Source organism: Saimiri boliviensis, chromosome 8 (genome assembly GCF_048565385.1).
Source record: "Saimiri boliviensis isolate mSaiBol1 chromosome 8, mSaiBol1.pri, whole genome shotgun sequence".
Lineage (NCBI taxonomy): Eukaryota > Metazoa > Chordata > Mammalia > Primates > Cebidae > Saimiri > Saimiri boliviensis.
The window spans coordinates 37,892,296-37,909,123 of NC_133456.1; the positions used below are offsets into that span (position 1 = coordinate 37,892,296).

At 46.1% G+C, this 16,828-nt stretch overlaps 1 protein-coding gene across 12 annotated transcripts in view; it reads right to left on the minus strand.

The window, feature by feature from the left end:
* Positions 1-16,828, minus strand: part of BOC (BOC cell adhesion associated, oncogene regulated) — a 248,638-nt gene that overhangs the window by 17,622 nt on the left and 214,188 nt on the right. For all 12 annotated transcript variants that reach the window (XM_074404351.1, XM_074404354.1, XM_039477332.2 and 9 more), the window contains one exon: positions 1,624-1,770. In XM_074404351.1, coding sequence (XP_074260452.1) covers positions 1,624-1,770 — 147 coding nt within the window. The remainder of the gene's footprint in view (positions 1-1,623; positions 1,771-16,828) is intronic.

The window sequence follows — 16,828 nt, forward strand, 5'->3', positions numbered from 1 at the left end:
GACTGGCAAATCTTCCCATCAGTCACAGCCATCACTCAGAGTCACCTCATTATTGCATCTCTGCCACTTGGAGAGGAATATTCTGACTCCCGACCCCGCCCTCCCCATCAATGCCACTGAAATCCTTTCTTCTGCATCAGGGGCCTGTTAGGCTCTGTCTGCTCCTGGTCCAGGGGTGCCATGCCATGGGCCCCCAGAGGTGTTCAGGTTCTGTAGCCAGGAGGTAGATTCACAGCTCCTGGACACCCCAGCAACTAGGGTGGCATTTGGCTTCCTGGCAGGCAAAGCTATGGCCGTCAGTGCTGAGCTTTGCTCTAGTGGCCCCTCCTGGGAGCTGTGCTGTTGCCAAGCCTGGTGCCTGCCTGCTGCTGGGCCACCCAGATATAAGGTGCTTAGCAAGGGCCAGATGGAGGGGGAGAAACCCGTGGCCTGATGGGGCAGGCAGGCCTCTCCCAGAGGCTGCTGCCAACCTTCTGCTGGGGACAGTACAGATTAATGCTCTTCTTCCCTGCTCTCCAGTTAGTTCAGAGTGGCTGGATTAGGGGTTTCACCCTTTTGAAAACAGTTTTCTATATTTCCTAAGTTTTCTATAGTGAACATATATTCCTTGCATAACCAGAAAGAGTTAAAAAAAAATCTTAAAATCAATAGATGATTTTTAAAGGTGTGTGTGTATATATATATATGTCTTTAAAAATATATATTTAATATAATATATATTAAATATAATATATATACCTTTAAATATATATGTATATATATGTGTGTGTGTGTGTGTGTGTGTGTGTGTATATATATATATATATATATATATATTTTTTTTTTTTTTTTTTGAGACAAGGTCTCACTCTGTTGGCCAGGCAAATAGGGAGAGGGAAAAATGAAGTCCACTACAAAGACTGCTCTCTGCTGCATGGGGAAGAGCTCCACCTCCTGCTAGGGAACCATGGGGCTCCATGAATGCCTCTTATCAGGCAGCCTTCCTGTGTGTGCCTGAAGGCACAGAGCTTCCAAAGGCAGCATCCAGAGCCATGTGCTGAGAACCTGGATGGAACAGCAGCATCTCAGGAACATCTGGAGCCTGCAAGGATAAAGAAATTCCTCATGCTAAGACAGAGGACTTCCATAATGGAAGCCCCCTGCTTTGGGACCCTACAGGATTAATACCAAGAGAGAAGACATGGCCAAGCATGGTGGTTCAAGCCTAATTCCAGCCAAGGCGGGAGGATTGCTTGAGCTCAGGAGTTCTAGACCAGCCTGGGCAACAGAGCAAGACTCTGTCTCTGTAACAAATAAAAAATAAAGTTAGCCAAGCATGGTAACATGTGCCTGTAGTCCTAGCTACTCAGGAGGCTGAGGAAGGAGATCTCTTGAGCCCTGATGACGGAGACTGCAGTGAGCTCTGATTGTGCCACTACACTACAGCTTGGGTAACAGAACAAGACCCTATCTCTTAAAAGAAGAAAAAAAAAAAAAAGGGAGGAGACAGCTGGCCAGCATGAGGACAGGGCTGCTGGCACGTTGAAGAGTCGACTGCCCTAGCCTTGTTGAGCAGCGAGTGGTCAGAGGCGGCCAGCTCCCCTTCTGGCCTCAGCCTTGGCCTCTGGGCTCCTGCCCACTCACCTCTGGAGGCCTCCAGCCACTCTTGTTTGACGCTGTACCGGACCTGGGCTTTGGGGTGGCTCTCAGGCAGGTGGCAGGCAATGACTGCTGTGTTTCCCTCATCCACTTCAATCACGTGCTGCACATCTAACTTGAAGTCCTGGAGATCTGTGAAGAGAAGGGAAGGTGCTGGTTAGAGGAGAACAGAGCAAAAGCGTGACATTTCAGGGTGGGCTTGGGCCTTGGTGTTGTCAGTCATGACAAAGCTCGTACCTAGGGGGATTCTCAGGGCGTCCTCTGAGTTCTTCCTCCAGCCCCTTGTTGTCTACCAGAGTTTATAAGAATGTGGGGCCCTCATCACTGATGGGGTTCACTTTGTATATACAAGCTGGGGGAAGGTGCAGAGAGAATCCCATCAAGTGGTGTCTCTGGCTCAGACCAGCCTCTTCTGTTACCCTGAGATGTGGGGACAAGTTGGCTCTGCTGATTCACCCCAGAAGTGCATCAGTCAAGGTACAAATGTCCTAGCAGGGCTGTCAAAAGATTTGGCTAATGGAGATGGATGGGAACAATGAAAGAGAATACTTGATGTCTTTTCTCCAATTTGATTAAGAACAGCCTTCCCAGGTTCTTCTTAGGCATCCATGATGACAAGTGACAGCTCTGAGATTCCACGTGATTGCTGACCATGGTTGTAACCAGAAGGCTGATTCTTGCTGCTTGGGAGCCACACCCCATGTCATGGACGATCCTTCCATGGGGCTGGGGGCAGGACTCTGGATGCTCTAAGGGTTTTCTAAGGCAAAGAGGGATCTGCCAGGACCATGGCTTAATGGCAGTAGATTGGGGAGGAGCCAGGGTCCTCACACGAGGCTGGTCTCTGGCAGCCCCATGGCCATCTCTCCTGGCTTGGCACCGTGGGATCTAAACTGGGAGAGCACAGATAGCCATCTAGAATAAGAGCAAAATGTTTGCCAAACAATCCAAGAGTCCAAACAACAAATCTCTTTGTATGAGCCAAATCACTGATGCTGCTGAATAAAGAGGGGCCACTTGCACAACAAAAATGCATGCATTCTAAGATGGAAATGTTTTTCAGGATTATAGCTGAATTTCAGAGGAGAAACAAAACTAATGGAGTATAAGACAGATGGAAATATTTTACCCAGACACTCTCCTCCTAAAGGTTCTCAGAAAGCCCTGGAGGCACCTGTTCCAAATGCTGGCCACACCAAATTCTGCTCAGCCCCTCCTGTTGGGGCTGACTGCAGGACTGCACCTGCCTATGCTGTTGTTTCCACTGGGAAACCAGAGAGGGCTGGAGTCAGGTTTCTCACAGAAGACAAGAGATAATTACCGAAAACAAACCGGAGTCACCCTAGGAGGGCCTGGTGATTAAGGTACTCAGCGAGGTCAGGAGGTTTCCCACTTAATGGAATGTTCCAGCAGCTCTTAGTCACTTCAAGCCAACACAGCAGAGGAAAGCTCTATTGTTTCTGTTAAAGGACTGATGTCCCTTTGATTACAACATTAGACTGTGAACTCTTTAGGGGCAGAGACCGAGTCTTGTTCCTGTCTGTGTCTCCTGAACCTAACTCAGGTCCTGGCCCAAGTACACACTTGGCCAGTGTTGAATGAATAAATGTTAATAAATAAATGAATGAATGCTGAGCTCCATGAGTTAGGTACAAGTTGCCCATTATGCTGCCTAGAAATTCAAATTCATAGTTGAAGTTGATCTACATTTTGAACTTACGGACAAGAGCCCAGCACAACCGATGTTCTATGAACATTATGTCTAAGTGTGGCCAATGGTAGCTATTTTGCAAATAGAATGTTTCTTAAGAGGTTATGCGGGGTCTGAGGGAAGAGGTGAAATAGGTCTAATAAATGTGCTGTAAGAAATATACACTATTCAATAAGTGGTGTGGTGAAAACAGTGGCAGGATGGCTATTCCGTTCACCATGATGTGCTTAGTTCACATTGCATGCCTGTGTCAAAACATCTCATGCACCCGATATACACATTTACTATGTACCCACACACTATGTATATACACTCTCTCTCTGTCTGTCTGTCTGTCTGTCTCTCTCTCTCTCTCTCTCTCTCTCTCTCTCTCAAAATAAAAGTGATTGGCTGATTCCCTTCTATTGCCCCATTTCACTTCCCAGGCAGAACAAGCACAATGCCTGTCAAGGTGAGATCTCTCATAGATTCCTTCCTATGGGTAAGTGTAGGGCCTCCTGGGCTTTAAATAATGATTTCAAAATTATTTCATGTTTTGTGTGTGATAGCTGACCCTAAATAAATTATAAATTCCTCGTGGGAAGCCTATTAACTTTTACTCCTCACCCCTAACCCGAAGCTCTATTGCATAGTACTAAGGATATAGCAAATGCTTTCTAAGTCCTTGCTAAATACAGTTTGGAAGGCTGAGCCCAAGGCCAGCTTGATGGCTATGCAACCTGCTCCTGCACTTGATGGGGATGACACTTGATTTAATGTTCTGCTTTCACCATCTTAAAATTCTTAATAATGCTTCAACAAGGGACCCTACATTTTCACCGAGCATTTGGTCCCACAAATTATTTAGCCAGTCCTGGCTAAGCCTCTCAGCCAAGACAGCTAATGAGTTTTCTCTCAGAGAGGAGGAAGGTTTGGACTATGGGAAAGGAACTGCTTGAGCTCAACATGTTCTGGCTAAATATTGGTAACTTTGTTTTCTGAAAGCAGTTTACTTAAAAAATGCAAAGGCCTTAATCTTCCTTCAGGCCAGGGCGCCCTGTACCTGCCAAGTCAGGAGGCTTCCCACAAAGTGAGCTGTGAGTGCTTGTGAGCTTAGAGGCATCTGGAAAATTCCTCAGGCGCTGTGAAGCACTCTCCTCCACGGTCGAATAAATCCCAAACTACTCCACCAAGAAATTTTCTTTTTTTCCTCCTCCTTTTCTTACCTCATTCCAAGGAATTTGCCTCAAGCAAAGAATATACTTAAACCTAGCAGATCATTTTGCAAGAAAGATGTGAGCAACTGAAAGGAGTGTGGCACCAGGACGCCATCTCCCCAGGCTCCTGCCCATTGTAATTGAGGACTTATCCAGGCACCCACCTCAGCAACCCAGTGGTAGAAAACACTGTCTTTTTAAAAGCCCCTCTTGGCTCCTGCTGAACCCTCTGACAGCTGCTCAGTTGGAGACAGAAGGCTGTGCAGTGGGGGAGCATGAAGTTGGGCACCGGTCAGCCATGCAGCCAGACAGCCCCTCTGTTCTGATGCCAACATGTGCACAACGGCCTGTGCAGGCAGGACCGAGGGCACTCCAGCTGGGCATCCAGCTCCCCACAAGGGGCAACCGGCAGGCGAGCCTTCCTGGCTTCAAAACAAATAAGCAGAAGTTTGGTCGTTGGCCCTGTCCCCTCTCTGTGCCTCCGCAGCTTAAGCCTTAGCTTAAAACACTCCCAATTTTTGGCTGCCTAAGTAAAACTTGAGTTTCACTCAGGGATCAAAGGCAGAATAATGAAGTGAATAATGATCTGAAAATCAGAGGACCCCCCTTTTTCTAGTGTTTTTGGACAGGAAGGGGGCCAGGGAAGGGTGGAGAGTTCATGATCAATAACAATCTAATCAGCAATCAGAAGGGGCAGATGAAGAGAGGAGCTGTAGCTGGCACATATGAAGGAAACCAGCCTGTTCCCAGGCGCCTTTGTCTGCAAAACTCGTTTCCTGGCTGAATCCCTAGGCTGCTCAGTGTGCTTCACTGGAAATAAGGGACAGGCCCTTCAATTACAAACGAGGTTAGCAGGCCTCCGCTGCAGAAAGACCGATCAGGTTTCTTAGGGAAATGGTTTGACAGGACACCTGCCCTTGCCTGTTGGCTGGTGTGTTTGAGAAATCCATTAGAGCCATGTTTTTGCAGCTTTAATCCTCTTATCTTCCCTCCCCTCGCACCCTTCTTTCGCATTCTCTCTTTGTGCATTTTCCAACTACTTCATTAACTTGTCCACATTAATCAAACAGCTAGTTGGCCCACTCTTGCTTCTCGGCTCCCAACAGGTCAGAAGTCCTGGTCTTTGGGGCCATCTCTGAGTTTACTGACCTTATTTACTTGTCACAGAGCTTTGCGATTTCTGAGAAAGCCCATATATTAGGCTCCATACAGAATCCGGCCCAGTTCCTTCCTTCTGGGAGCTCAGTTTCCAAAGGGAAGATGTACACTCTGACAGATAACTTCTGTAGGAGGCCTAAACACACAGGTTACAGGGATGTGTTCAGACACACATCATGTGATGTACTCTGTGCTTTCTCTTCACCTTCAAAGGTACATCAGGCACAGATCCTTCTGGCTATGGGAAAACAGACAGCAAATTAAAGACTGTGAAAGGCACGTGGATGTGGCTGCCATCAGCAGGATCCCATGTGAAACTGCAAATTGGCACATTTTATCTTGAGTCTCTTGCTTTCTCACCACCTTCTAGCCTCCATCCTTTCTTAATAAAAGGCTCGGCAGAACTATGAATTACATTACAATATTTGGTGTATGTTCACGCATTCTCGTAACATAAACTGTCAAATATTCCTTGTAGGCTTATCCCCCAATTTTCATGGACTTTACGTGTCCAACTACAGGATATGTTGGGTCTCAGTTACATGCCCCAGGTGTAAACCATAAACCTAAGTCACTTCCAAGAGAGTTCTTCATTCCTTCTTCTCCTGCATCCTCCCTTAGGCTGCAAATTGGAGTCTGATTGTGTTTGAAGTAAGAAGACAAGTAAGACCCCACCATCCGCTGGATGCTTCATGGAGTTAACAATATCCCCATATCCATGAGCTCTGCTGAATACTTAAATTTTGGCCTTCTACACATGCAGGTCCTTCTCACTTACAGTCCTGTCCTACTCTCCTGCCTGTTCCTGGGGATCACGGGACAAGCCTGCACTCCTCCACAGAGGTTTGGATGGGATCCACCAGGTCACGGGGCACTGCATGGGGCTCATGTGGCAATGCTCCCAGGATGGCTTAGCAGCCTCAGGGCCACTAGCAACTTTCTGGGCTGGTGGATAATTCTATTACCCAACTGTCACCACCTCCAAGCCTCAACTTGTCCCTTGCTGCACCTGTGGCTAATGCTACAAAGCACAGAGGATTCTTCCCTAATGAAGCACTACTCAGTGGCATGCTGATCCTTTGGTCCTTCCCTGCACCTCAGTCCCTTTTTGAGAGATGGCTGAGGTGCAGGGGAAGTGAAGTTACTACGGGATGCCTCTGGCTCATGGCTATCAGACGCACTTGGCTATAGTGTCTGAGAAGATGAAGCGTCCTTGATATTCCTCACTATGTTGCCTCTGGCCAATAGAGGGGCTCTCTTGTGTCCCAAACTGCTTCATTGATGGACAAAAAGTTCCAACATGGTTCTCGACCCCCAAGTCACTTGAGGAACTATGGCATGGCATGGCCCCAAGGTTAGCCCTCTGAAATAAAATGGTCTGCAAGTGAAAAGCCATGGCAGTTATCTGCTGAGGATGTAGAACACTACAGAAACAGAGGAAAGGCTGGAGCCTCACGGTGCTCTCATGGGGTCAGAAAGCCTGGCACCTGGTGAGTAGCTGGGGTTCACTGTGGCCTGGGCAAGCATCTCAGAAGCCACACATTTGGGGTAGTGACCAAGACGTTTAGCTCAGGCACACAGACCCCTGCAGCTCACAACACAAAGCAGACAAAACCAGCATTTGGTAAAATACCATCCCTCCGGGCATCATCCAGTCATTCATTTAGCAAGTCAGGTGCTGCAGAATTGTCTACTATGCCAAGCACTAGAGAAAATACACAGAAGAAAAGACACTGCTCCTAACCACAGGAAGCTTTTAATCGCATAGACAAGGAAGGACACAGCAATTCACAAACGTGGTGTGGTATTCTACAGTGTGTCCTCACCACCTCCATCAGCACTCCAGCCTAAGTTAACACCGTGATCTACAGAGAAACTTAGAAACATGGTTGGCAGAGAGTACTGCTCCTCCCTTTGCAGCCCAGGAGAGTGGATAAATATGTTTGCTCTCTTTGGGATTTATTTTTTCTGCCTGTCCAGTTGCACAAATAATTTTGGCTCCCAAGCTCTTTCCTGACAACCATGGAAACATGACACAAAATATCTCAAACACACTTTCTGATGAAAGCAAGGCATGCTCTCTTTTATGTAAAGAAAACAGTTTCCACGGGGAAAAAGAAGAAGACAAAAATCTTTGTAGATGCCAAACACATTAGTTGTTAAATCTTGTTTTTTTCTTTCCCTTTGAGTTGAGGTGGGATTTGCACCCAGATTTCAGCAGTGGGAGAAAGTTGAGATTGGGGAAGAGATGAAAGAGCCTGGGAGATGAGGGCCAAAAGTCAAAGTCAAGATAGGAGAGAGAAATCTGGGGGTGGGCAGGAGGAGAAAGCAAGCCTAAAGGGAGGAGTGGGAGAGGCAGAAGGAGAGAGACTAAAAAGGAACCTATTTTGCAATGTCATTAAATCATTTGCAATGAATTGGCCTTAGGCTTCAGGAATTTCTTGGCTTGAACCAATTAAAAATATTTTATTTTAAAAAAGACATAAGAGAACAAGAAATGTGATTAATCCTCAAAGACCAAGTCAAGGATGGAGCCATGTCTCCACTGAGTCTGGCAGCCAGATGAACACAGAAGATGTCTGTAGACCATCTCATCTACGCGACTTCAGGGCTGCTCTGAGGTAGGGCTGGTTAGCAGAACTGGGGAGTTTCTTTTGGACTAGATGAAGGAATGAAATAGTTAGAAAAAAATATACTGAAGAAAGAGAGAAGGAAAAAAAGATTTACTTGCCAGCAACCCACATCACACATATTTCTCTGATCAACCAAATATAAACTATAAACTTAGCAGTGGGAAAATTAATGTGAGTCCTGGTGGTCTGAACTCATCAGAGCCAGAGCTGGATCCTGGCACAGGCTTCGGAAGGGCTGGCGGCCTGCACAGGAAGAGAGGGAGGAATGAAAGCGGAGGCTGAGGAGCTCAGAGACAGAATGGGGATGAGCACTTTGGTGTGGCCCTGATGAATGGAACTCCAGGTGGGAGGGACAGGGCAGTGAGGCCCACACTGGGGCCTGTTTTTCCTTCCCACACACCTGGGAACTGCATGCTCCCATCAGCCTCGGTGGCACCAATCCCATCCACCAACTCCTAACTGCTCCTTAAGGTATCTCTTAGGACAGTGGTCTCCAACCTTTCTGTCATCAGGGACCAGTCTCATGGAAGACAATTTTTCCATGAACCAGGGGTGGGGAGACTGAGGGGATGGTTTTGGGATAAAACTGTTCCATCTCACATCATCAGACAGTAGTTAGATTCTCATAAGGAGCACACAACCTCCTAAATCCCTCTCATGCCTAGTTCACAGTAGGGTTCGCCCTATTCTGTTATATTCTATTCTACTCGAACAGAATCTGATGCCACCCCTGATCTGACAGGAGGTGGCTCTCTGGTGGTAATGCTTGTTGGTCCACTGCTCACCTCCTGCTGTGCAACCTGGTTCCTCACAGGCCATGGGCTGGTACTGGTCCGCCACCTGGGGGTTGGGAGCCCTGTGTTAGGTCATGGAGATGCATTCATTGGCATCTCCCTAAGCTTCCAGAGTTTCCTCCAACACCTCAATTTCTTTCAAACACTGTTGTATGCTTCTGACATTCATCAATTTTTCTCAATCTTTCTTGAATCTATTTGTATCTTCAACCTGTTTGCATCCTGAGTTCCTGCTTTACCTTTTCTTATTTACTTCTTGAAAACTTTTAATATATCAGAATTTGGAGAGAAAGTTCAGAAACTGTTAATTTACCCTTTGTATGGCCTTTTAAATCTTCTAGACCTCAAACATGTTTTATCTGGGAGTCTTTCTCTTTCAAGATATTCACAAAAGGCCTATGCTATATGCCAGGCCTTGTGGACAGTGGACACAGATGCATAATAGCAGTTCCTGCCCTCCAGGCAGAGGCATGAAAGGGCTGTGGACACAAACCCAAGGTACGAAGGAGGGCAGGAAGAGAACCTGCTCTAGACTTGGAAGTTGAAGGGGTCAAGACACATTCCTAGAGAAGATACCGGAGGTCTTGAAAACTGAGAGGGAATTAGTAACACAAGGGAGGGGGGAACCTTCTGAGGAGCGGGATGGAGAAGAACGCTGCCAGCTGAGGAACTACCATTACAAAAGCTAGGAGCAAGTACGAGTCACAAAGTGGGCCTGAGTGAAAGGCGGAAAAGAAATGCTGTTTTCACCTCACCAAGTTTTTCTTTCGCTTACATTTTTTTCTCATTATTAAGCGATCATCCTTTAATTTGGATGTGAATGCTACGTCTATTTGCAGGACAGACCTCGCTGTTCTATAGAGCTCAAGATTATTACCAGATCCCAAAAATGGCTGAAAGTCTGAAAACAAAGTCAAAGCAGAAATTGCTAAACTTTTCCACACACACGAGAAACAGGGCATGCTGAGATGTGAAGCTGTTTTTAAAAAAGCGGGGGAACCGAGGGCTCATTTGCCCTCTCGGTTTTCTTTCATGTTTTAAAGGAATCATCTTGCATCGTGCTCCTTAAAAGAGTCCAATGATTCCGAGCAAGCAAATCAATCTTTCCCTTGGCTTCTGGAAAAGGCTCCTCAAACTGCCTTTTGGCTCAATGAATCAACATGCTACATGGCCTTTCCCTTTTACTTAGAAAATGAACCTAGGATTTTATTTAACCATTTGGCTGTGAGTACAAAGAACCAATTAGGGACAAGGGTGGGGTGGGTTAAGAGTGCTTAAGGGTGTCCTTGGTAGAAGATGCACTATGAACTTGAGGTCTGTTTGGTGGTGACTTCTGATAAACACAGAACGGGACCCTGGCTGCTTGGGGCAGACATTTGCGCCAAGATGCTCTGAGTAGAACTTACAGCACAGATCTGTCTGGGGTGCTTACACCGGGGCTAACAGGATGCATGTGGCCAACGCCATTTGAAGATTTCACCAGAGTACAAGGGAAAATTCTTGTGAGCTATGGGCTTCTGCCTGTATCCAGGGGAAAACAGAAAGAGTTAATATAATTTTGTCCTAATGCTATAAGGTATTCCTTATTCATTTCCTATTAAGATGCTCAAGTTGCTCGGTACCTTTTGGATCTCAGCCATCTTTCAATCATTTTCTTGCCCAACTGGCAAAGTAAAATACACATAACTTACAGCACGGAACAACTACATTTCAAGCTCAAGCAGGCTCTCCTTTTCCAACTCGGTCCCCCTGTGTGGAGCTGTCTCTTTGTCTCTCCCAGCCAAGACAGACTCACACTCGGCCCCAGCTGCAAATCTCCTTCCCCTCCTGGGGCAGCTTAGGAAACCACCTGTGTTTTCTTTCCCCACAACCCTTCTTCTCACTGCCATCCCTTCATCCCAAAGCAAAAAGCTTGTACAGGATTCCCTGACACCCAAGCCAACACACCGATGTTTTTCCAGTTTGGAGCGCATGGCTCCTCCTGTTTTGTCAGGGAGTCCCTGGCTGACTGAACCAGACTGGGGTGGAAGTCAGAACTACTGGAGAAAATTCTTTCTTAATCACAAAATGTTCATACCCAAAGAGAAAAGAGATGAGAAACAGTGAGCACTTGAGAGGAGGGGGGAACAGGATGGAGAAAAAGACAGTCACTTGGTAGCTAGATTAAGAATTCGAGGCCGGGCGCGGTGGCTCAAGCCTGTAATCCCAGCACTTTGGGAGGCCGAGGCGGGTGGATCACAAGGTCGAGAGATCGAGACCAACCTGGTCAACATGGTGAAACCCCGTCTCTACTAAAAATACAAAAAATTAGCTGGGCATGGTGGCGCGTGCCTATAATCCCAGCTACTCAGGAGGCTGAGGCAGGAGAATTGCCTGAACCCAGGAGGCGGAGGTTGCGGTGAGCCGAGATCGCGCCATTGCACTCCAGCCTGGGTAACAAGAGCGAAACTCCGTCTCAAAAAAAAAAAAAAAAAGAATTCGATTGAGTTCACCATGGAAATATCTCATTATGGAAATGAAACGTACTGTGGCAGTGGCAGTGCCACCCCAGAAACTGAACTGCACCTAGGTCTGAATACACAATGTTGAGAGCAGAAATTTTTAATTTCCGAGTCTTCACGTAACCTTTCTCGGAACTTTAACAACCAATGCTGGTTGTTAAAGTTCCGAGAAAGGTTACGTGAAGACTCGGAAACTAAAAATCAAGGTTGTCTTGCACATATTCTTCAAGGATCAACTCCTGAGTCTTCCGCAATCCCTTGAAATGGAAATAAATCCTTGCTAGCTGAGCTCCCATGAAAATCTGTTCACATCTCTGTCAGGAAACTCATGGGGCTGCCTTGCTTTATGACTACTGTGTTTAAAAAAAGTCCACCTTCTCCACTAGACTGAGAGATGTTCAATGGCCAGGACCAGACCTTACTGTTAGAAATTCTAAATGCTTCCCAATTCTTAGGGTACCAATCTCCAAAACATCCAAATATAGGGGTCAGCACTGGAGGATGAGTGCATTGCTATTTTTCAAGCGGGACTCATGAACTTTGGTCTTATTGAATAGAAGTCTTTAGAAACAGAATGCATTGTTAAGTTGTAAAGTGCTGAGGACAACATTAAAGAGGAAGATTGTTAATTGTAGTAAGAAAAGATATTTTGGGAAGTAAACTACAGTGACTGTCGGAAATAAAAGATTCTTTTTATTAATTGAGTTCTTGCTTGTTTCTTCTCTCATCCTCTCCACTCCTACACTTCAGAGAGGAGTTGAGGGAAAAAAACTTGAAAAATATCAAGAGACAGATTATATATGTTTATTTTAAAATCAAGACTAGGGGAAAATTAGGAAAGGATGGTCTTAATAAGATTGCCCAAATTAAATTACAGTTTTGCTCTGAGACACCTGTAGCCAAAGAGGGTCCAAACAGTATGCCCGTGGCAAGGTAAGAGGGCTTCATGAAGCTGTTTCTAACACCAGTGAACGAATCTCTGGTAGGGGCTGGGGCAACAGCGTCTCGGTGTCTGCATCTTCCAGTGGTGCAGCTCCACCCAAGGCTGAAATCCAAAGCACCCAGAGGTGTGAATGGAGTTCGTGGTTCCATAAAGGTTAAGGAATAACCATTGTCCTGACACTGTGAAAACATCTCTCTCTCTAAAGGTGTCATTAATGACACTGGGAGCTGGACTATGGAAAATCTAATTTCTTCACAATGCCTCCAAAGAGACATGTTTCAAAAACAACCCCAGGCAGGTGGTTCAGGTGGACAGTAGGGAGCTGTGATGATTAATTTCATGCATCAACTTTGCTAGACAATGGGGCCAGTTGTTTGCTCAAACACTCATCTAGATATGCTGTCAAGGTATGTTTTAGATGTAATTAACATTTACAATCAGACTTTGAGTAAAAGATTACCCTCCCTAATGGGATAGCCCTCATTTGATCATTGAGGGTGTTAATAGCAAAGACATGTTTTCCAGAGAACAAGACAACACAGTAAATCTACCTGAGTTTCCTCCTTTTACCCTCAAGACTGCAACATCAATTCTTACATTGTACATGAACCTACAGCCTGCATGAGCTAATGCTTTAAAATAACTCTTTGTATAATATATAATTATACTTTATGTATACAAAATTAAATGTAATACACACACACACACACACACACACACACACACACACACACACAATCAGTTCTGCTTCTCTGGAGAACCCTAATACAGAGATAAAGGAAGCTAGAAATATTTTAAGAAAGAAATGTCTACAATGGTCCCTAATGGACTATGGACTATTCTAGTTCACAGTCAGAACCTAGATGACCTTAGTGAAGTGTGTGACGGGAATTAGAGGTTAGGGGAGCTGAGCAAAGAGACATGGCTTCTGTCTATAGAATTCACCATGCTGAAGGCCAGGGTCAGCCCAGCCTGTCAGTGCAAAACCACAGCTGTCTGGATGGGGCAGCAGGTGAGTGGGCAGCAGTGAAGCCACAGGAGCATTAATGAGCAGGTCTGCAGGCTACACTGACAATGCGCCGTGATACTGTGGCTGCTCGGGAAGGCAGCTGGAGGTGGGAATCTTGGATAGAGAACACGTGTACTTAAGGAACTAAGAAAGTCACAGGACGTGGGTTAGTTTCTCTTTATAACAAGCCTGTCCTCTATTGGTTCTGGTTTTGACTGGAAGCTCTGCCACCCTCTGGACCGTCTTCCTAAGGGTCACTCCCAGGATGGAGCTGGGCAGCACAGGGCTAGACACGGGCTTCAGAGCCTCCAGAAAGGGGACACTCCAGAAATGTGTGCCGGCCACAGGCGTGAACAAACAAAGTCGGAGATTTCTAAAATGCTCCCAAATACTAACATCATAGATTCTCCCAGTTATCCTCAAACAAATCCACGAGACTGGTGATGTAATTATTGCTTTCATTTCACAGCTGTGGCAATCTAAAGGCCAAGTGATTTGCCCAAAATCATTTAACACTTAAGTAGCAGAGCTAAGGCTTAAACCCAGAATTTAATACATTTTTTTATAATTGTTTTTCCACTATACTAGTTGGCTTATTTTATTCATGGGTTAAATTAAATTATGGTCACAAAGGGTCCCTGGTCACTTTGGACATTTTCTCAAAGTCACAGAGTCATGAGGATGAGCGCCAAGGAGGACTCCTTCCTTTCTTGTCAGTCACCTTTCCTGCTGATCTCTGACTCCAGAGACAGGACCATTCAGGAGTATATGCCTGGTCTCAGCACTCAGAGGCCTTAAGGAGCGGTGACCAATCTGTTCTCTATTATACCAGCTGCAACTTAAGACTTCACATTAACTTGAGGACTGAAATTCCCAAGTTCAGAATTATAGGTAGCTACCTAGGTACCACCTATTTTCAGCTACCAGTGGGACCAAGAGATGATGAGAGAATTGGAAGAATTATCGAAAATTTTTTAAAGTTAAAAATAAAGAAGTATTAACGGCTGACTGTTAGAGGTAAAAGGTTGAGAACAGCTTTCCCACTGCCAGCTCCAGTGAGTCGGCTCTAACTCCTTGCCATGCCGTGTTGAGAACAGGTCTGAGGTGGAACTCAGCGTCCAGTAGGAAGGAGTGGAGTGCCCACTGGCAGGGGGGCAGGCTGGGAACAGCTGAGCTGTGCAGAGCAGTTGGCTGCCTGGTGTGAGGCTTGTGAAAAGAAAGGGAAGTGAAAGGAAGGAGTACACAGTTAAAAGCATTTCAAAAAGCAAGAATTGGACATGATGATCTGAAGCTGGGCAACAGCAGCAAGAGAGACTGATTTTTTAAAAAATTTAAGTTAAATAGGAAAGAAAACACCCTTCACAGAGGAGAGCGAGATGGACACCTCCACAGAGCATGCTGCAGCCATTATCGACGTGGCCGGGACAAGCTGGGGTGGAGGGAGCGTGTGTGTGCACAGGTGAGACGCTTCAGGTGAGTCGACTTCCGACTCCATTTTACTGAAAATCAAAAGATGATGTCACCTGGTCAGTGTGAAGTCCAAGTGGACCCCCCCAGCTCCCAACATTGCACCAGAAAAATTCTTCCACTAGAGGCCTCCTCTCCACCCCTGAATCCTCAAACCAGGTCCTAGGTCCCATCATCTATAGCTCCCAGTGATTTCTAGAGGCTGGAAGCAGGAGGCGGCAGCTTGCCAGGTAGGCCAGACAGCAGCTGCTCTGTGCGAGGATGAACACGGGAAAGCATGGCGAAGAGGCCAGAGGAGAATTTCAAGGCTAACATGCTGAGTGTGTGTGGGTGTGCACGCGTGTGCTCTGGCATGCCGCTGCCCAGCCTTTCCTCTAAGTGCAGACCGTGCCTTCGGTAATCCCGTCTACCACTCAGCCTCCCTCATACATCAGCCAACCAGGAAAACACAGCCCCTATTCTGCTCAGGAATGTGCTTTCAGAAACTTAATCTACTGCTGCATCTGGGCCAGATCCCCCAATGGCATTAACCCAAAGACAGTACCCGTTTCTCTTGCCCCCACCCGCCTTCCTGCCACCTCGTTGCTGCCTCCTCCAAGCTTTGCATTTCCACTCCACCAACTCCCTCCGCTCCATGACACAGCCCCCCATGCCTGCTCTCTCAACTTTCAGCACTTCTTCCTTCTAGTCAGGCTCAAACATTTTGCCTTCTGATTCATGTCTAAATGACAAGCCAATAGTTCTTGGCTTTCAAATGAGACCAGCTCAGCTTCTGCACAAGGCCCTTCTTCTCTCACTGTGCCTTCTTGGGTTGCAACCAAACACTTCCCTTTGTCCTTTCTGCCAGCCACAGATCCCCTCAAGCACTAGAGAGAGAAGCAGCCAGGAATATTTTTTAAATGAAGGCTAATAAATTGTCTCTCCTCACACAGATACACCTTGAAGCAGAAGGACAGCTCCAAGATAAATCTTCCACTCTCCAACTCTCCCTTTTCCAAACAATAAAAGATTCAGCCTGGCTCCTAATTAGGCCAAATGACTGGTTATGGTCTTGTGTCTCCAGACTCGTGCTGCCTGTTTGCAGATGAAACCTCCCTGTTGGATGCGCAGTGTTGTTCTTTAAGGGCACACGCATTGCTAAAAGGCACATCTCATTTGTAACAACAAATGGAAGCGCCCTAATTGCCCAGGGACAGGAAAAGGGAAGGTGGGGGATGTTCTAGGACCATTGGTAATTATAATCCTAAGTACTGGTGGGGGCTGGGAGGTTGGATTAACTAGGAAGGGGTATGTGGGGATGTAGGGGGTAGTTACCTGGGTGGACGTACATGAAAAAAAAATGCATCGGTTGGAGACAGGGTCTCCAAAAAAGGGCACATCTCATTTGTAAGAGGCTGGCTCACCCCAGCCTCGACCTCCTGGGCTCCAGCAGTCTTTCCACCTCCGAAACAGCTAACACTACAAGTGCGCACCACTACACCTGGCAATTTTTTTTAAAAAAATTGGTAGAAAATTTTTTTGTTCCTAGGCTGCTCTCAAAATCCCAACTTCAAATGATCCTCCTGCTTCAGACTCCCAAAGCGCTGGGATTGCAAGTCTAAACCATATTGTAATAATTACCTCTGATCTCTATATGCCAGGCCTTGTGTGCATTTTATACTCAATAAAAAAAGTAAACATGGTCATATGGCCAATGGAGAATGCTTATCATACAACATCAACAGACAAAAAAGAATAGAAACTATATATTCATTGTATCTTTACAATATAAAAATATG